The sequence below is a fragment of the Pimephales promelas genome, chromosome 10, assembly GCF_988280905.1.
Source record: "Pimephales promelas chromosome 10, fPimPro1.hap1.1, whole genome shotgun sequence".
Classification (NCBI taxonomy): Eukaryota; Metazoa; Chordata; class Actinopteri; order Cypriniformes; family Leuciscidae; genus Pimephales; species Pimephales promelas.
Window position 1 is genome coordinate 18817931 of NC_142778.1, and position 22106 is coordinate 18840036.

General features: G+C 36.6%; 1 protein-coding gene across 3 annotated transcripts in view; it reads right to left on the bottom strand.

Annotated features, from left to right (window-relative positions):
• Positions 1-22106, bottom strand: part of arhgef17 (Rho guanine nucleotide exchange factor (GEF) 17) — a 102355-nt gene that overhangs the window by 11400 nt on the left and 68849 nt on the right. For 2 of the 3 annotated variants that reach the window (XM_089135449.1, XM_039663702.2), the window contains 13 exons: positions 18737-18814; positions 14964-15146; positions 10656-10772; positions 9765-9857; positions 8698-8883; positions 7210-7260; positions 7007-7116; positions 6062-6147; positions 5747-5865; positions 5319-5526; positions 3992-4253; positions 2729-2955; positions 2102-2342 (listed from right to left, as the gene is read on the bottom strand). In XM_089135449.1, the coding sequence (XP_088991575.1) occupies positions 2102-2342; positions 2729-2955; positions 3992-4253; positions 5319-5526; positions 5747-5865; positions 6062-6147; positions 7007-7116; positions 7210-7260; positions 8698-8883; positions 9765-9857; positions 10656-10772; positions 14964-15146; positions 18737-18814 (1961 nt within the window). The remainder of the gene's footprint in view (positions 1-2101; positions 2343-2728; positions 2956-3991; positions 4254-5318; positions 5527-5746; positions 5866-6061; positions 6148-7006; positions 7117-7209; positions 7261-8697; positions 8884-9764; positions 9858-10655; positions 10773-14963; positions 15147-18736; positions 18815-22106) is intronic. The other variant, XM_039663703.2, reaches the window with a different exon arrangement.

A 22106-nucleotide genomic window follows, 5' to 3' on the forward strand; every position in this document is an offset into this window, starting at 1 on the left:
TTACAAACTTTCTTTGTCTTTTTCTTATACACAATATCTTTGTGTATAGTGTGGATAGTCATATTTGCTTTTTATTTTCTTTATACAACACTATTATATTGAATGTTTTATTTTCTTTTTTCGGAAGGCACATTTCCTTTTATTATACTTAATAAAAAAATAAAAAAACGAAAAACAGTTATTGCTTTTGAAATACAAATAATTCTTTCTACACATGTATAGTATCTCAGGCAAATTACTGACTTTGCACATATCAAAGCAAACCTTCTTATCAACCTGTTGAATCAAAGTTCAGTTCACAAATTTTCAATTGAACTAGTTCAGTTCATATTTCATACTTCAAAAAATGAACTAGTTCATAGTTCTTTTTTTCCATATGTTGCAGCGAGCTTCTTTTTTATTATTATGCTATTATTATTGCCACAGCCCATATACAACCACAGATAACAATTATTTTGTCGACGGGCAGAGTTTGCACAGACATGTAAGATTTTCCCATCCTTACCGACCTCATAAAACCCTTTCAAATGATCTTACGACGCCTCCTCGCTCCTCGGTTCACAGACACTAATGAACGAGTTCACTGTAACGTTCATCAGGCAGTGATACAGTAGGCAACGTTCAGTTCACGTTCGCCCAAAATATGAACAAGTTCATGAACTATCGTTCATTGAACGCTTTCAGACACAACACATATTACAAGCTCAAAATGATTATTCTCACATTGTTTTAGAGCAGGGATATCCAACACGTCGCTCGCGAGCCTGATTCGGTGGTAGAAGTTCGCCTTGGGGCTGTTCACATATCGCGCTCACATATTTTGCACGCTCAAGTTTGTTTCAAATGCATGCGCGCATCAAGCGCGCTCATAATTGAAGCGACGCGCTCATTTTTTCCAGGCGCAGTATATGTTTGTACTTCGTGGTTGTCTATGACAACTATTGCAACAAACCCACCGTAAGCTGTCACGAGGCTATCTGGTAGCCCATAAGGGGGAAAAAAAACGCGGCAAACGCAACGGCGGGCTGCAGTCACATTAAACTTTAATGTCAAGTGGGGGGGGCACAAAATATCACCCCGCGGGCCGCAAATGGCCCGCGGGCCGCGAGTTTGAGACCTCTGCTCTATGCCATATATCCTGGCATTATACGCTAAACAGTTTTTAGAGATAAAACTCTTTACATTCGATTATCATGAAAACAAATCTCAGAGAACGGTCGACTAGGTACCGATGTTTTATTAGACCAAAGGTTCATTTTGCGCGTTCTCCTTTAAAGGTTTAGTTCACCCAAAAATGAAAATTCTGTCAGTATTTACTCACCCCCTTGTTGTTCCAAACCTCTATGCGTTTATTTGTTCTGCTATACACAAAGGAAGATATTTGGAAGAATGTTTTAATCAAACAGATCTCAATCCCCATTGACTTCCATAGTAGGAAAAAATACATACTATAGTCAATGGGGATTGAGATCTGTTTGATTAAAACATTCTTCCAAATATCTTCCTTTGTGTATAGCAGAATTTATAAACACATAGAGGTTTGGAACAACATAAATACTGACAGAATTTTCATTTTTGGGTGAACTAACCCTTTAAGTGTGTCATTTATTCTCATAAAAACCTAAACTTAAGCTTTAAAAAAAAAAATAGAAATGTTGCCTTGGCAACTAGCTGATATGAATAAGTAAGTTAAATACAATTTTAAAAAAATATAAATTTAAGCTAAATAGAAATATAAAAAAAATGACAGAAAATTAAATACCTTAATTTAAAATAAACAATATAAATAATGCTAAAATAGCCAAATTAAGTAGATACCACACTACGCCACATTATAAAGGTTAAGTGTAAAATTAAATCTTACATTTTTAAGTACAATCAAATTGGAAGTCATTTCAACTTAAATTACATTAAAATGACTTTACTTATACTTACTAATAAATTAGCTGAATCTTGTATAACTTATAAAAAAAATTGAAAATTGCTTACCTTATATTGATTAGTTAAAGCAATGTAAAGACATATTTTGTCATAACTAACTGATCATATCATTTTTTACAGCGTATTATTTTCGTAAATCCGCAGTCATGCATTGACCCACCAGCCGTCCTCGGTCCCGAGCCAGACAGAGCTCTGGTACGCCTCTGGGTCGATGCTCAGCAGGTCCTCCAGGCTGGCACGGGTGAACGAGCCCCGACTGGACCGGCGCATGGCCCGGCCGTCCACGGGACTGTCCGCACTGAGCCGAGGGGCCCCGAACGAGTTGGGGACGGGAAACTCTTGTTCCTCCTCGGAGCTGGTGGTCTCTGTGGCCATGTCCTTTGAAACGACTGCTTCATCATCTGAGAGGAAACAAACATAATTAATAAGAAACAAATTGAAAAATAAGCGACTTTTAAATGAAATGAGGGTGAGTATAAGGTACGCCACCTTTTAAAAGATTAGAATAATTAAGATGTATTAATGTTTGTGAAAGAAGTCTATTAAGTCTATAAAGCAAATCGGCACACTGAAGAGTATTGATGCTGAACATTCAGCTCTGTCAAAAGGAATAAAATACATTTTATAATATTTTCAAATAGAATAATATCTTTTTTAAACTGTAAAAATATTTCACAATATTACTGTATTTTTAATCAAATAAAAGCCTTGGTGAGCATAAGACACTTAATTATTTTTCTGTCAGGTAGTATTTGATTTGAGAGACTGTAAATGTGCTTTAACTCACTGCCGAAGCTGGATGAGATGGTGGAATGGGAGGCTTGGCTCTGCAGTGTCGATGAAGGGCTGGGAGAGTCTTCATCATCTGTGTCATCGCTGTCGAAAGGCACAAGCTCCGTGGCGGACACTATGGGGGGCTCGCTGAGCTCCAGAGACGAGCCAGAGATGCAGATGTGTAGCTGGGGTTGTGTAGATGCCGTAGGATTTGAGGAGGTGGAATGACCGACACGTTCTCTGCAGACAGAACGGACATTTTTGCACATGCAAACACGCATATACGTGTAAAAAAAAATGTATTAGATGAACAGAGGCGAACCAGTTTTAAAAGGCATATTCATATATACATAATGAAAGTTTGGTAACACTTTATATGAATGGTCCCTTTTGAACATTCTGTACACTATAAGTAACTTTGCAACTACATTTCAACTTACTCTCAATAGACTATTAGTAAACCGTCAAGTTAATATCTGCTAACTCTTTATTGTGATGGTCGCCAGATGCCAACAGACATTTAGTAAGAAACTTTACAACTTCATGTCAGTCAGCTTATTCTAACCCAAACCTTACCACTCTACTAATACTCTACTAACACTCTAATGAGAGACATGTAGTTGCAACGTTACTTATACTGTAGTAACAGAATGTGTTAAGAGGACCATCAAAATAAAGAAAAACCAAATGTTTTAGTAAATGTTTTGTTATTTGAGCTACAAAAGCTTAAGGTGATCATCCTTAAAGGTGCAGTATGTAATATGGACAGCTAGTGGTTGAAATGGGTACTGCAGTCCAAATTCAAAATATCAGAGAGAGTTGTTCTTCCTCCGCAGGCTCGATGCTCAGACGAGTTGCCAGATTAAGAACACGTGTGCAAATGACAATGGAAAGTGACAAGCCTTACACTGTAAGCTGACTAGCTAATGCAGGGTTCACCAATCTTGGTCCTGGAGGGCCACTGTCCCTGCAGAGTTTAGCTCCAACCCTGATCAAACACGCCTACCTGTGAGTTTCTACTGATCCTGAAGACCTTGATTAGCTTGCTCAGGTGTGTTTGATTAGGGTTGGAGCTAAACTCTGCAGGGACAGTGGCCCTCCAGGACCAAGATTGGTGAACCCAGAGCTAATGTATATGTTTGCAATGTTTTAATTGCTAAGGCTTTTTAGGACGGGTAGAATCAGCGATCTCTGACCCAGTTCGTTTGCTGGCTTCCGTGGCTGCAATATGCGTTTTCTCCGCCAACCGGGGTGGCAAAATACTATTGGGACTCACCTGCTCTTCAGGCCCGGCACGGCGGCGATGCAGATGATGCGAGCGGAGCAGACTGCGATGCAGGCCTCCACCGTGGGCTCGTCTCGGATGTTCAGCAGACACACCTGACCCACGTACCCGTCGCTGTTACACACCCACACCTCATACGTGTTCTCTGGAGAGCTGTGGCTGGGGGAGGCGCAGGAAAACTGCATCCCGCTGCGCGTCTTCATGATGGGAATGGCCTTCAGGAACTCGGGGTCCCACTGGTCTTTGTTCATGGCTGGATGAATACGTACAATATATAGGGCGTATTGTTGTTTTCATTAATAAATACACAATATTTGTTGGGATAATATGAAATATGTTTCATAAATATATCAAGTATTTGAATATATGCAGTATTTGTTTGTTTTTGGCCATGAATATACAGTAGTGGCCAAATGAGATCACCCTTCACCCTTTATTTAAATATAGTAAAAAATTGTTAAAGATTTTGTAAGCATATTGGATTGTTGTGCTTGGAATCAATTGTTTTATTTGTGATAACACAATGAAACATGCTGAATTGTGCGGACATCATTTTTGGCCATAATGTCATACAAAGAAAGTAAAGAAAAACATTAATAACAGATAATATCAAATCTATTTTTGTTTTCCTATGCTTTTAATTTGCCAAATAATTCTGATGGATAAATACCGTTCATTATTATCTTTTTGTATTAATGTATTATTAGTAGTATACCTTTCACCAAGTTTAGTGTTTTGTTTTTCCTTCACATTTAAAATATTTAATAAACATTTAAATACATATTTTCCTCATATTTTGATTGTTTAATTGAACTTGTAGGATCATAAAATAAAATAATAAATGAAAAATAGAAACTGCAGGTCATATTTATAAGGCTTTGTAATGAATATAGTGCAGTAATTATTGTCATTTTCAATGAATATACACAATTTGGTTAAAAAATGTTTTCTGTTAATTGAAATAAAGCTGAACTTAAAAAAATGAATACTACTGTAGATGACATATTTAAACATAAAAAAAACAACGTTTAACACAACAAAAATGTGAAATGTTGCCTTGGCAATTAACTGAAATTAAGTCTAAATTATTCTAAATGACTAAATTAGTATAAATATATGTATAAAACCTCTCTCTCTCTCTCTCTCTCTCTCTCTCTCTCTCTCTCTCTCTCTCTATATATATATATATATATATATATATATAGTCATATTTACTAGTCTGTCTTGTGCTAAATGTTTGCACTTAGTTCATAACAGAAAATTATAATTCCAAGGAACGTAATAATTAGATGTAAATTGCTGGTGGTAGACTATTTACCAAGCTTCTTCTTGGCCTCCTCAAACGCCTGCTCAAAGTTACTGCGGGCATCAGGGCTGCTGAACTCAAAGATGAAGGTGGTCTCGGCTGAAGCGGTGGTCAGCTCGAGTTTAGTGGGCAGTAACGTCATGCTGAAAGCCAGAGACTGTTTCTCCGCCAGCTCCCGGTGCACTGACGCCATCAGATCCTTTATCACATCATCCAAACTCTGACACAGACAGAGAAAAGCAGTTCAGAATATATCATTCATTCTGCTGAGTGGGAGACAAGAGGCAAATACTGCACATTAAAATGCCACAGTATGTTAATATGAGTCTAATTTGAAAAGTTTCTATCAAGTCACCAAAACATTTATAGCAACAGCAATACAACAACAAATTAATATGAGGTGTTTTATGCTAAATCATAAATACTAAAGCTTGACAGACCTGATGGGGGAAACTGAGTGTTTCTGACAGCTTGCTGATTTGTCCAAGCGTGCTGAGATCTTCATCCAGGCGACTGATGGTTTTCTGGATATTTTCTCTGTTAGTGGCTTGATTAGAACCTGTGATGATTAAATGACATTGAGTCAATAAAATAAAGTCAAACTAAGTATCGAAAAGAAAGTAGTCAAACAAAAGTGGAAAATAACGAATGTATGAAGGAATGAATTTCCATTTTAAAAGCATGAAAAAAAGAGAGCAAAAACCCAAACATGGTAAACATCATGGCATACTGATTGTGTGTGATAATCCCGCTACCTTTAACCACCTCCACATCTTCTATGGGCAGTTTCCACAGGAACTTATATTTACTCGAGGTGTCAATGACACTAGCAGCGGAATATCTAAGAAGAGTAGAAGAGAGAAAATTGAATCATCAGTCGAGTATACAGTATTTCCAACATGAGCTTGACAGTTAAAGATCTAGTCTTGTATCTGAAAGGTTGGTGATTCAAATGCCACAAGGCGAAACAAGACAAGACACTTAAAGTTCTAAGCGTTCATTATTTACGCCCATTATTATTACAATATTATGTGCTTATGAGGTAAAACAGTCTCCTGTGACGCTGATTCTTCTGTGTGGGTCATGTGTTTTGGAGGAGAAGTGCCTTTGAAGGGCTTATGTTTTCAAAGCTAACTTGCTATTGCTAGCTTCTTCGCTATTACCTTTAAATTATTCCTGACAACACACAAAAAAGGGACAAGACCTGGTTGAGTTGCTTTAGTAGTGTGTTGAAACTTGCCGGTAAGGGGCGTGACCTTTCCCAAACACACTCAATTTGGTTGACCCACTGCTTTTTTTTTCCAGAAGGAGTTCATTATGACAAACTGCAGAGTGTTACTGACAGACTGGGAAGAGAAGTTCAGCAACAATGTCAAATATGTGAAATATAAGGTGTTTTTTTGAACATTCAAGCTTGAAAACCCATTCTTGTAAACCCAAAAAACTAAATTAAGACTGAAAAAGGGCATCCCTTTTAAAGTGTCTGCTACATGAGATTTGGTGCAGATTATATTGGTGCTGTTTCCCTGACCGTCCACTAGGGTGCAGTGTTATTCAGAGATAAACTGCATTGGCTTTGGACTGCGGAGCAGAAGAGCTCGGGGGACTCTGGGGTTTCTAAACCAAACATCAGTTTTCCCAGGACCTCCTCACATCTATGGACTATTAAAAGAAAGCTGCAAATGCGCATCAGAACTCACAAACTCATGGAGCTCCTGCGAAGAGATCCAGACTTCCTCTTCAGCGTGGTGCAGATGAGCAGATCACTGAACAGAAAGAGAGATCGGTCCTTCTTACCGCCCACCGTTTTCTACAGTAAAGAGAAGCACAGAAGTTTAGAAAGCTCGTCATTTTGGTAAAAATGATCTTATTTTTTTTGTATGAAGAGCTTATTTGTGCTCACCGATTCCACCACCATCTCTTGTCTCAGGAACTTCCTCTGCGGATTCAGGATCTGACAGTACAAACACATTATTACGTACCGCCAAAGGGCAAGCTTATTTCCGCCACAGAATAAAAAAATAAAATAAAGCGAATTGCGGATTTTTTCTAAAATTGTAAGTTTATATCTTGGAATTCTGACTTTGTGTCCCAGAATTTTAAGATAAAAACTCGCAATTCTGAGTTTAATTTTCAGGATTGTAAAATATAAACGCACAATTGAGATAAAGTTGCAATTCTAATAAATAAAAAAGTCAGCTCACTACACAATTGGTCTTTTTCTTGCAATTGCGAAGTTTATATATCACAATTCTTATCACAAAAAAATGTCATATAAACCTGGCAATTCGTATAAATACATATTCGATATACAATACCAGTCAAAAGTTTTGGATGGGTACGATTTTTTTTGTTTTTAAAAGAAATCTCTTCTACTCACCAAGGCTGCATTGATTTGATTAAAAAAACAAACAACAACAAAAAAAAAAAAAACTGTAATTTTGTGAATTATTATTCCAATTTAAATTTGATTAGAAACATTTATGATTATTATCACTGTTGAAAACAGTTTATTACATTTTTATTTCAGGATTCTTTGATGAATAGAAAGTTCAAAAGAACAGCATTTATCTGAATAGAAAGCTTTTGTAACATTAAACACTACCCTTCAAAAGTTTGGGGTCAGTAAGAATGTTTATTTTATTTTTGGGGGAAAGAAATAAAAGAAATCAATACTTTTATTCATCAAGGATAAATTCAATTTACCAAATGTGACAGCAAAGACATTTATAATGTTACAAATATTCTATTTCAAATAAATGCTGTTGCTTTGAACTTTCTATTCATCACAGAATCGTGAAAAAATACATAACTGTTTTCAACATTGATAATAATAATAATGAGTGTTTTTGAGCATCAAATCATCAGAATGATTTCTGAAGGATCATGTGACACTGTGTAGACTGGAGTAATGATGCTAAAAATTCTGCTTTGATCACAGGAATAAATTACATTTTTAAATATATTCACATAGAAAACAGTTATTCTAAAATGTCATAATATTCAAGAATTTACTGTTTAATTTACTGTTGTTTTTAAATGAAGCCTTGGTGAGCAGAATAGATTTCTTTTAAAAACATAAAAAAAATCTTACTGATCCAAAACTTTTGACTGGCAGTGTATATTAAAAAAAAGTCACGATCACCTTTTTTATTTTTCTATTCTGTGGTGAAAAAAAGCATATCAAACTAGCCATCAAACTACTGTCGCACATATTTAGTCAACATGAAAATGTAAAAAAGAATATAAAGGTCGACTAGTTCAAGCAACAGGGTAGGCAAGTTTATTACAGCCTGTTTCATGCACAATAATTTATATAATAGGGATTTAAAAAATAATCATTAAAGATGCATAAATAAAAATAAGAGTAAAAAGTAAGGTTGATTTATACGTCTCTCACATGCTCCACGCCCTCAATGTGCGCTTCGATCTCCTGCATGACACGCGTCTCTTTCTCCAGCTCCTCCGCGCTCCGTCTGCCCTTGTTGATCCTCTCGGCCAGTCGCTTGATGTTCTTCTGGGCTTCCAGCAAAAACAGGTAGTCCGGGTGATCCTCAGGAGTGTGTTTCAGAAGATCCTGAAGCCCACAAACAGAATGCGTCATTTCAAACCTAAACTACCAGAACAACTTAAAATGCATGGATAGTTTGAGTCCAAGATACTGATAACCGTTACACTTTATTTTACAGTACGAACAATTACAGTCTAGTTACCTGAGAACGTACTGGTAATATAAAGTAACGACATGGGTTAAGGCTTGGTTTAGGGGTCGGTTCAGAGATAACCCAGTTATTGTAATTGCTATAATAAGTACCTAGTATGTACACGTGGAACAGGACTGTAAAATAGCATTGAATGTAAGCATTTTTTGTTTGTTTGTTTGCTGTGCTTGTTTGAAAAGCTGCACAATTTGGCCATAAAAACAAATCCTTTTATTTTCATTTATCAATTTGACTATAGCATATCAATAATAACTTTTATTATTTTTTACATTATTTTTAAACTTTTATTAAATTTAAATATAGAAATTAATATAAATCGTTTCATTTTTCAGTAGAACTGTAAAATTACAATACTAAAATTTATGTCTTCATTTCTTAATTAAACCATTGAACTTTTATTTTGGTGTAAATCTGCCAAATTTAGATTTATAAATGCTAACATATTTGATGAAATGGATAATGCATGTTGTATTCCCAAATTAACATTTTTAAGTAAAAAAAGTTCATTCACCACACGCCAAGGCCCTGAAACGTGTTGATTTAATTCAATTGCAGGCTTTGTGATTTGACAATGCACCGTCAAGGCAAGATGCATCGCCATTTCGAATCATTTCAATTCATCGTTCAGCCCTACCTAATGTGTTATAAACAAGCAACAATACACGAAAAGAAAACGTATAAATAAAAACGAGCACACACAAAATGGTAAAGATAAAAGGGGCAAGGTTAGTGTCACCTTAACTAGCAGCTCGTATCGTGGGATCCGCTGCACTGGCTTTATCATCAGATCACCCAGAGCTTGTTTCTCCTTATTCTCACGCATGCTTTGCTGAGAAGGAAAGAGAAAGAATAACAGAGAAAGAGAACACAAACAAAACAAAGTTTAGAAGTACTACCATACTTTATCTTGATTTCAACTTCATGTGTACAGTTTTTTCTAACAATGCTTTACTACTAGATTTCTTCGTTTAGGTTCAGTTTGCAGAGTTACCATTAGAGGGCAGTAACCTTCCAACAGCTGAGTTCAAAAACAACTCAAACATTTTATGATTCAGCAAAGAACGGGATGAATGAAAGAAAAATATGCATTTAAAACTAGGGAATTTATGTCTAAACCTATTTAAAATAATGTGTGTTAATTAAAATTAGGCTAAAATATAAATAAATCTAAATATTAGATGAAAAAAAAAAACTTACACTTCAAAACTTAAACACAAATGAGAAATGTTGTCATGGCAACTAACTGAAATAAAAAAAAATAAGTACTAAAATTATTAAAACTAAAAAAATGAAAATGAAAATAAAAAGCTATTTCAAAACCTTAATTAATATAATAGTATAGAAAACATACTAAAATAACACTGGTTTACTCTCATCTCCAGTTAAAAATTCCAACACAAATACACAAAACGAACCCCGTCTTTCTCTGATTTAACAGGTCATGGTTTGGACAATGACAAAATCCATATATTTAACGTTAAGCTGTGCCAAATGGCCATTTAATGTCCAAGAAAAGCCAAACATCCTCTCGAGGGGACAATTGTAATGTAAATTTTTTATTTACGCACACACACACACACACACACACACACACACACAGAAAGAGAAACAAAGCCTTAATATATACCTCTAGAAACTTTAGGAAAGCAGGCTTGGCTTCCTTTGCAATTCTCACTGCGTCTTTGGCGTTCATGAAGTTGTCGATGTATGCTGAATAAATATTGGCGAGGATCTCTTTGGAAAACTGAGGAGAAAGTGGAATCATTATTGATCAGCGCTGTACAGAACAGCTGTGCACCTTTACAAACATCACCCCTAGCCTGCGCATCATTGCCAGGCACGATTTAAGGAGCTGTTAAAAAAAAATAAAAAAATAAATACAGTACCAGGGTGTTTGTAACTAAAATGGCTTCCTATCTGGTGAGGTGAGTAGTTATCTTTGTGGATGGATGGTGTGTGTGTGGACAGACTGTCCTCAAATAAATCTCCTTCAGTTGTCGTGAGGAAACACAGCTCACTGGCAGTTCGGTAATGTTTAACTCTTAAGCCACAGGGGGACAATTGGACAATTTACACCCACCAGAAACGGAGGTCCTGTTTTACGAGCCCCGAAGAACAAGCTGACAGATCTGCACAATGTCTAACAAGATCTCATTTTCACAATTTGATTTTTTTTTTAATAAATAAAAACTATTTGAAACTTTCTGTATAGCCATCTGAAGCTCCTGTTTCCTCAGGTCTTGTTTGCAGTTGTACTGAACATTAAAGAGCACATGACAGTAATTAAATAATTTGATATTTTCATTTATCAAATAAGGTGAATGACCTTTAGTTTCATGTTTTGTTTTTGTTCTTGACTTTCGCATGAGACTTGAGTTGTATGATATCTAATAAAACTAATAAAAGAAGATAACGGCCCCTTCTTGTAGCGCAAATAGCTACCGCCACAATGCTAGTTTGTTGTGGGTGACTGTTAGCATGTTGCTATGCTAACAAAAGAATTCTGATGTTTTTACAGCTTTTTTTCATATACTTTTTTCTTTGACATGTTACGATGCGTCTTAAGCTTTAAATTGAATATTTTTTTTAAAGTTCCTATGAAGAAAATGAATGAGAACCTAGGCATGAGCATAACAGATTGTTTTATTGATACCTGGTTAAACTCAAAGCAACTGGTATATCCTAAAATATGTCAGTATCATTTTTTTTGTCTCAATATGCGCAGCAGTAATGTTTTTATGTTTATAAAAGCTACTTAAATGTCTCAATTTATCTAAGGCCTACTTCTGTCTTCATCTAAGCCCTTTCTGAAACAACTATCAAAATCAGGCCTGAGACTTAACAGCCCTAAAGCCAAAACAGAATTGTGGTGTCTAAACGAGCAGCAGATCTGACTGCTAACTATCTGAGTTTGTCAGTTTGCGACTAATTTAGTCAGAGCCCATAAAAATCCTGCATTTGATGTGCGAATTTGAATCTGACAGGAATGTCTAAACAACGTATAACTAGGAGTCGTGAGGCGGTATTTCTCCAAACCGGGGCAGAGGGTCAGACAGATTAAAGCCCCACACTGAGACACTTAGCATTCCTACAGAGAGAACAGACCTTCACCTTATTCTGAACAAATGTCAGGCTGCATCCCAATTAGCATAATTACACAATGCGTTAAAAGTAGTGGGAGAGTACAGTAAACTCCAGTTCCAAAGTTGGGCTTGGTAGCCTAATAATTTTTATGTAAGTCTCACCAAGGCAAATATAAATAGTATGTATATTTATTCTTAATATTGTAAAAATAAATAATACTTTGATAAAAATACTGTAGCCTACTTACAGTATAAAATACTTTTTTTTCCCTGAGAGGCTGATCAACTTCACTGGACTTTGCACGTTCTCAACCTTTGGCGTCATATAGGTGACGCCATATGAAATTTCATCGAAATACTACGCACATGGCACCCTTTAGCGTCAATATAACACGTAGAACCCAAGGCGTCACATAGGTGACTGGCATTCTTTAGCGTCAACATGAAACGCAGACCCTACCCCAGGCCCAGACCTAAACCTACCCATAACAGTGCGTGTTATATTGATGCTAAAGTGTGCCATGTGCGTAGTATTTTGACGAAATGTCATATGGGGTCACCTATATGACGCCAAAGGATGAGAATGTGTGGGATTTTCTACATGGTAAAATAAGCTCCATCACTGACTACTGACAGCAGGGCAGTTTTTTCACCAGTGCATGGCAAACATATTGGAAATGCCAGGTATGTTGAACATGAACTGTTTCAGGAATGGCACAAAGTTGTCTGTGATTAGATCAGTGTGCTCAATTATGAGCTTTTTAGTCATTTGATCATTCAGTCATATATAAATAAAACTAAAAAAAGCCATTCTTTTAATCTCCTCAAATTCTTTCATCTAGTGATAGGGCCATTAGTGGAAAGGGTCATTGTCTTTCCAGGCGTGAAACGCATCAATATTCAATATCATTTACGCCTCCTCACATATAACCTTACACAAAACATGTCTTACAAATTTTAAATCTATATACTGTTTTATGTGAATGAGTGGGAAGGATGATTTTCACATTGCTTCGAAGCAAAAATTCAAGAGTTCTCAGTTCAGTTCTCAAAACTCTTGCAAACAGATAGCACACGTAACGTCTGTTAAAGGACACTTCATCTGGAAAACATCTGCTGTTTACTAATATCTGATAGACATCTTTAAGACATCAGTTTAACATACATTTTAAATCATTACATCTTAAAGACATCTTCTAAATGTCTATATCTATGACAGGAAACGTCCTATAGACCTATTGCAGATGCGCAAACACATACATCAAATAAACGTCTCTGTGCTGTACGTGTACTATCGGGTTAAGACCTCAAAAGAAAATCATTTATTTTAAATAGTTAAACATGTCACTTTTGACCAATTTAAAGCGTCCTTGCTGAATAAAGGTAATTTCTTTCGAAAGAACATGAAAAAAACGTCCAGAAATAGCACTTAGGATGAGTCGAAGACCTAGCAGCATGAGAAATTGTGTGTGTGTGTACAGTATGTATGTGTCTGAGAGACAGAACGGCACCAGCATCACGACAGCATAGACCCTAACAATGTAAGACCGGTGGGTTGAGACAGTATGGCGACCATGTCAACTAATAAGCCTACAACCTGCACGTCATCCCTTTAGTATGGAAAACAAACACCTGCTAGATGTCAACACTTCTGTCAGTACCTTCTGAGAGCAGACGACCGGGGCTGAGGGGCTCCAGCCTAGCGTTCACACACACTCTCTGTGTGGATCGCTGGCTGACTGAACCACCCATGTGTTAGTAACGCTCATGTGAGAGGCCAATCATGGAAGATAAAGAAAATCATCAAAATAAGACACTAGTGGGTAGACTATTATAATTTCTCTTGATTATAGTCAAATTTATCAATTTGTTCATAAGCTATTTTCTGAACCAGAGAATAAATTTCACTAAATTTGACAGGTCTTAACGGCTGTAAAATTACATGGGAAATTTAAATGAGTGTATCTTAAAATCGAATTGATGTAAACAGTTCAAATCAATTCTGTATAGTTTTAAACTGTTTTATGCACATTTTTCTCATTGACAAGTTTGAGGTTTACATTTATCATTTTTTTGTATTGAATAAAATATGTACAATTTTTTTTTTAAATTGTTTTTCTTTTTGTTTATTGCATTTTTGAGATATTTATCTAGGTACTATTGATTTATTACAAACATAGCCTTCAAGTAGAGAAAGTAAGGATTATTTTGATGTATGGCATATGAAAATGCTCAAAAGAATGACAGCACTGCATGTAAAAATAGAAAGATATACTCTGGTGGAACTGTTCTATGGCAGGTCATAAAGGGTTAAGCAAACAATTTTATAACCCCCCCCCCAAAAAATCAATGGCTGCACACTTCTACAAGGCACCAAAAGTATGTATTTCACTGGGCGTTTAACTGGTAAAGTGACTTTTAGAGCAGCCCTGGAGAACACGCAGACATCTTATTTCAATATCAGTCTTTTTGAGCTTTAATATTCACAGACACTAGGCCAAATCACCAATTGATTAAGTTCATGACCCTACTTTTGATTTTTTTCAGCAAAATTTTACTTTAGCAAAATTCATCGCGGAAATCATAGGGCTCTTTATTTGTATTCAATTATCAATATAATTTAATTCAGGGAACACTCAATCTAATTCTGCATACTACTTGGGGCAGATATGCAAATCGGGACCCAGCTCATACACAGATATATATTACAAAAATCCATCTGAAAATGTTTACCATTACAAGAATTTCTGGTGTAGTATTTTCAACATAACCTACTAAGATTTGGGATGCTATTTTCACAGACTGTACAATACAGTGTGTGAATAGTAATAAAACTGGGATTAGGTTCTCACCGACTGAATGAGCACATGTCCTATAGTCTGTTTGTCATGCCACTGGTTGACACAGTCCAGCACCTGCTCCAGGAACTGCTCGTGATGTTCTAGAATCTCAGGGATCTGGTAAAACATCTCGTCTACCAGGGACGGGTCACAGAGCGGGGAGTTCTCCGGGTGCTTGAGGGGCTTCATGTAGCCCTGATACCACAACAACACACACAGAGAGAGAGAGAGAGATAGAGGAAATCAACAGTTTTATCTAAATGAAACAATTTTTACTTTTTAGTACTGAATAAAATACAATCAACACTTCCATCACAGTGCATTACGGCATTCAACGCTGAAATAAAAAAAAAAAATGCTGTCTAGTTAAAACCACTAAACTGTGTAACATTTGAGTGTGTTTGACATACTTAGACCATGACCTGGATATGCAATAATAAATATAAAAGAATATGCAATTATAATGAATATGCATGAATAAATACAAAAGGAATATGCAATAAATATGCATAAAAATGATAAAGGAATATGCAATAATAAATAATATGCATTAATAAATGAGAGAATTTATGCATGTTTTTGTGTTTGTGGTGATCTGGGACAGACTTTGATTAAAGGAAATGCGTGAGTCCCCCTTTGGGAAGTAAACTGTGTCACATCAAATGTTCACAATGCATATCGTTTCAAAGCAGCTTTACAGAAAGTGCATTTCAGAAATGTACATGAAAAAAAGGATTTTTTTAAACCAAACTTGTACTTTCTATCTCATTTATTTATTCATTCGAATGAGTCAACATTAATTGTCATTTGCAACCCATTTTACGTCCATAAAATTACATATTAATGGGTATTAGACAATTAAAAAAGATGATATGTATAGATTTTTGTTTGTTCTTGGTGCACCTAATGTTTTTTTTATTTCACTGTTGTACCTCCATGTATCAGAATTGTTATAAATCATAAATAAATAAATAAAATAATACCATAAATGTGTAATAGGGTCTAATTTGACTTTTTTTAAAAACTTACCAATTTGGTTGGGGATCGAAAATTAAAATTTTGGAATTGGACACTTAAAGGAGTTGTTCACTTTAAAAAAACTTTTGCTGATAATTTACTCACCCCCATGTCATCCAAGATGTCCATGTCTTTCTTTCTTAAGTCGGAAAGAAATGAAGGTTTTTGATGAAAACATTCCAGGATTTTCTCCATATAATGGACTTCACTGGGAACCAAACTGTTCATGGTTCTAATGAGAGTTTCAGTGCAGCTTCAAAGGGCTTTAAACGACACCAGACGATGAATAAGGGTCTTATCTAGCGAAACGATCGGTCATTTCAAAAATAAATCGCCTTGCTCTGTTCTGTGATGAGTGTTCGTGACTCTCCTGTTCAAACTCGTTCATCAAAATGAACAAATCTTTTTTCGAGTCATGACTCGAAGGGTCCTATAAGACCCTTATTCATCGACTGGTGTCATTTAAAGCTGCACTGAAACTCTCATTTGGACCTTGAACCGTTTGGTTCCCAATGAAGTCCATTATATGGAGAAAATCCTGGAAGGTTTTCATCAAAAACCTTAATTTCTTTTCGACTGAAGAAAGAAAGATGTGGACATCTTGGATGACATGGGAGTAAATTATCAGCAAAATATTTTTAAAAAGTGAACAACTCGTTTAAGGTCAGGAATCGGATACTTTTAATAAAATTAAACCTTTGATTTCTGTGTGTGCATTTTAATGTGATTTCAAACCATTTTCCATTTTCAAGAGCAAGATGAGGCGGAAAAAGAGAACTCAATTCGGCACTCGAGCGGCACGCTGCTTTCTTTGCATACGCAGCCGCCTCACATTTAGAGCGCTGTACTGAATTGAGTTATTGTACGCGTCTTGTGCTTAAACACACAAATGCACGTCAAAATATTCTCTTAAGTGAACATAAACAGTTGAGAAAGAAAATGCATGTGTAATTGTATATTGGACCTTGCATGATCCCTTAAAGTGACAGCAGCCTAATAAACCTGCTGTAGTCTGTGTTATTAACGTTAATTAAAGAACAAAAGAAAAAGAAAAATCACTCTGAATACTTAACTTTAATAAGGAATAAGTTTTATTTATAAAAAGAACACTATGCAGTGTTATTTTACATTTGATTATAATTTCTGTATATGAACTTTATTCAGTTGCATTTTGTTTGTGCTATTCCTAATTTGTTTTTACCTTACTGGAATCGATAAGCAGGATTGGAATCACTAAAATAAAATGAAAAATAACGCTACTTACCAACAAACCAAATATCCCTTACATAAACATACAAAAAAGGACCTTTGTGTTACTACCATAGTACATGTATAAGATGGTATCATCATATACTATGGTATTCACATTGTACGTCAAAAGCATCTTAATACGATAGAACGTCTCCAAAAAAAAAAAAAAAAAAAACATAGGAAAACAGTGTGTTTGTCTCAGGTCAGATGTTTTGACTAGTGCACATCTGACCAATCCTCTTCCAGCACCTCAAACGCCCTATAACGTGCCTGGAGACACACTGTTGCCACGAAAAACCGCTCTCGTCTGTCATTCGTCCATCATGCAGCTCTCAACAGCTTTCTCTAGATCTACCCATCAACAGTTTAAGATGATAAACGTGTGCTTGTGCGTCTCTCTCATTGTTTGCTCAGCCAACCACGGTTGACCCTCTGTCTGCACACCATTTACACGTAATGATGTTGACTGGAACGCAATCATTTACCCACAAAGATAAACTGGTTCTTTTAACACAGAATGAGAGCATAAATGCTGGTGAGAATTGCTCAGTAATGGGGGCCATTTTGGTGCGTTGCCCGCTGCTCGCTCACCTTGTTGCCAGGGCAACGGATGCAGCTGCTGGAACAGGTTGTTATGAGTCAGGAGAGATTGGAAAAGATGATGATATGTTTCTCTCTTTTGCTTATTAAACTTAGTATGCAGCATCCGCTGTCGCTCTTACAATAAAATCATGTTTCAGTTATTCTGTTCTGATTTATTTAAGTTCTGCAAATGATTTATGATACTAAGAATAATATTAAATGCATAAACACGCACTGTACAAAAATATTTTCATGATTTGTATACTGTTAAAAAATATTGTTGGTTTAACTTAAAAAAATAAGTAACATGGTTGCCTTAAAATTTTACAGTAAGTTCATTGAAAAATTGGAAAAATTGAGATTGATTTAATCATCAGAAACTCAAAATATTATGTTATCTGAACTAAATAAATGATCTAAGTTGATTTTGACAAAAAAATGTGATTACAAATCATGAAAACATTTTTTTACAGTGTAATCACAACATTTTTTCTTTTGTCAAATCAACTTAGATCATTTATGTAGTTCTTCAGATAACATAATATTTTGAGTTTCTGATGATTAAATAAAGTCAATTTTTCCATTTCAATGAACTTAAAATTTTAAGGCAACCAGGTTGCTTTTTTTTTAAAGTTAAACCAACAATATTTTTTTACAGTGTAGAAAACACTTTATGACAAAGTGCTTTTTTTTCCCATTTTTATGATAAATGTTATGCAACATACTGTACTTGGTTTGCCCATTACGTTTGATGTCTTGATTATGTATGTGCATTTACTGACCACAAAAACTGCCCCAGTTGTAAACCTTCCTTTGAACATGTCCTCATTTGTAAAAACCAGCCTGTAGTCATTATTATTAGTTCTAAATAAGACTAATAGGAGTCTATGGTATTCATTTTGACAGCTACATGAACGCTTGTGCATGTTTCATACCTGTGTGAGTGTGCGCAGAGCGTCAACGTAAGATTGTTCCGTGTCCAGTAAAGTCATCATCACATGTCTTCTCATATCCTGTAAAGAGAAATATGTCCATAAAACACACTGCACGTCATACACATTTATTAAACAACAATAATTATTAAATACATTTTAAATCAAATAAAAATAAACAAAAAATTTTGATAAATTAACAGATACATAAATAAATGTCTACGTCAAATACAGACACAATCCGGGAGACCTAAGTCTAGGCCTACATAAAACTTCAACGCCCTTAAAAACAATAGTAACCACAGTTTTGACCAAAACACTTATTAGAGGTGCTTGGCACTTTTCAAAGTTACTTTTTTATAACCTCTAACATTTAAAGTATCAAAAATTTTGCATCGCGTAAAAGATTCCTCAAATCATGTTTCTTAATAAGGAGAGATCAGCTGTTAGTTTAGGCTACGTACGTTCAGACCGTCAGCTAAAATCCGATTTTTTTGTGAATATCCAATTAGAATCCGATCATAGCAGGTGCAAGTGTAGTCTCGCGTAGCCAGACCTTCAGACTGACGGCTGAAGGTCTGGAATTCATAGCAGCTTTCTTTGGCCAAGGCCGCCCATAAGGCCGTTTGACCGACATGTCAAACAACCAATTACAGTTCGTTTCATTCAGCGTCACGTTTCGGGGCGTGGAAATGTCCCCACAACATCAGACCGGCGTGCAACAAGTCAGTCAGCAGCAGTCACCGGAGGCGCTCATTAACAACGGTCCGCGTTATTAAATTCACCCACGAACTCGCGCTCATGTCCATCTTATGCCCGCTTTGTCACACGGCCAGTTCAACCTCGTATAAATCAGGTTATGCGTGTAAATCACGTGCTCACGAGCGCTCGCTCAGACACACTGTCCCCGGCGCTGCTCGTGCGTCAGAGTTATGTTCATAAAGCGCTCCCCGTTCACAGTAACCGGCTCGTCTCATTCAAAACAGCCAGCTGTAACGTTAGCTGTCAGCGAGCCGCCACACATTGAATACTCGCAGTCAAACGTTTGACTCTGCAGTATCTTATGCATCTTATAATCCAGTGTGCGCCCTATATATGAATACTGAATCTCGGCCAGCTGCGATGTCAGCGTCTGTTGTTTCATGTTTGCCCACAAACGCGGCTGATATCCCCTTCGCAATTAAGTACTTCACTTGATCTTCCATAATTGATAGGAGGGGACATACAACTACGTTTAGCTGATCTTGATTAATGCTCATTGTCACTCATAAACACAACAGTTTTTCTTCCGCAATCACACTTCTGCGCTTTGTTTCCCGGCGAACCGAAAATAAACGCGACACTGACGCCCCCCGGAAATCCGATAAAATTCAACCAATCAGATGACGACTTCGACATTCCTGAAGTGTTTCCAGTTAAGTGTTCCATATGCATCCGACGTTTAGCCAACGTTCCGTGAGCGTGACGTCTGAGGCTGAGACTAGTGCAAGTGTAACAAAAACTGATTCGATGAAAATCATCAAATGAGAATTTACACATACATTATGAGCTACTTACTTACAGTATGTGGTTTGAAATCCTGTTTAAATAGCATTTTTGGAAGTCTATTTCAGTCCGCTATATATCCTACCGATATATCCTACCTACCAAAGCTACGTCACTGCCACAGAAACCAAAGAAATGCAGATATTCTAGAAAACGAAAGAGCGCCTACACTGTGTGGACAGTGATTCATTTATGCCTGGTTCAGATTACACTTTTTTTTTTGTCTGTTACGATAGTCACTGTGTCAGATTACACGATTTTGGCTCCTAAAATCTTGTAGTGTCATGGACAAGATGCATGTCAGACTACACGTTACTTCCTGACCAGTCATCGCATGCCGTCTTTAACGGGAAGGCGAAACTCGTAGCGAGCGATTTCCTGGATTGCTTGGCATTGCCTTTTCAGCGTGAGAAATACGCGGTGTGAACTGGTTGAATTGCGTGTGTCTCACGACCATTGCGTGAGACTCGAGAACCCTGCTCGAAGAGGACAGTATGGGCTGTCAATCCTCCAAAGAGAACTTGAGGTAAAATATTGTTTTCTTATACATTTTTACTTCTAATTTTAACGTTAGCACAATCGTCTCTCTTTCGTTTAGTCTTTTTTGAAAGTTGTATACGGAAAAGCTTGTGCTCCTATTGGTCAACCTCATATATGTGACGGAACCGACGTGGACGACGAATTAAACATGCTAGTCTTTTTGTCGTGATAGGCGACGTAGGTTGTCGCCCACTATGACACACTATACGATGATACGATCGAATCTTGCGTCCCGACGCCGTTGTCGTTTACGAATCCCCACGACACCCTACGTCAAACGGATCGTGCCAAAATCGTGTAATCTGAACCAGGCATTAGAGATTCCAGCCAGATACACAAATATTCGGATTTGGACAGTGTGAACATCACCCAAGAGAACAAAATATCAGATCAACAATTTTCACTTGGGGTAGAACAAACTACCAAGAAACCACCCAGAACACGCTAGCTAACACATAGCAAACTGGTAAAAACAAAATCAGAACACTTAAGCAACCTCTTAGAAACACCCTGGCAACCATTCACAGTACTGTAATGGTGCTTTTACTCACTATTTACTCCCATTTTCTTAAGGGACAAAAAGTCAAGAATGTATTATGGTATTTTGGTGGTGTAAAGGAAACCATTTTAAATTAAAGTGCTCAAAATAACAAGAGTTTCCTGTTTACTAGTCTGTGTCAGCCACTGAGCCAAATATGTGCAAGTTTCCATCTCCGAGAAGATAACCTTCACTAACCACTGTGAATCAGCCCTGACCGACACGACATAACGAACACATCTAAGTGAGAGAGAGACATTTAAAGAGAAAAACTGATAATGGACAGAGTGTGCCGCTCTTTCATGGTTAAGTTTGTTAGCCAGCATCCGGAGTCCTGTGTTACAGATCTGTTTTGAAATGCCTACGTAGCTCAAACACGCAGTGTGACATGGATGTAATTGGAAAAGGAAGTCACGTGCAGCGAATGCCACACAAAGTCACGTATACCATGAATACGGGCTGAAGGAGAATGAATGTTTTAGGATTCCTCCAAATAATCAAACTTTGTTTTAAACTGGTTCCTGGGAGCAGAGACTCCATCTGTTTACAGAAACACTCGTCCGGGTTCTTTCACAATTTATTTCTGAAAGAACGTCAGTAAACAAGGTCATTACAAAATCAATCCCAAAAATCAGTTTGTTCATTCTAAATTAAATAACATGCAAGAGACCAAAGATGTGCACAGGGGAGATTTTAGAGTTGTGCTCAAAAGTTTACATACCCTTTGCAGAATCGGCTAAATGTTAATTT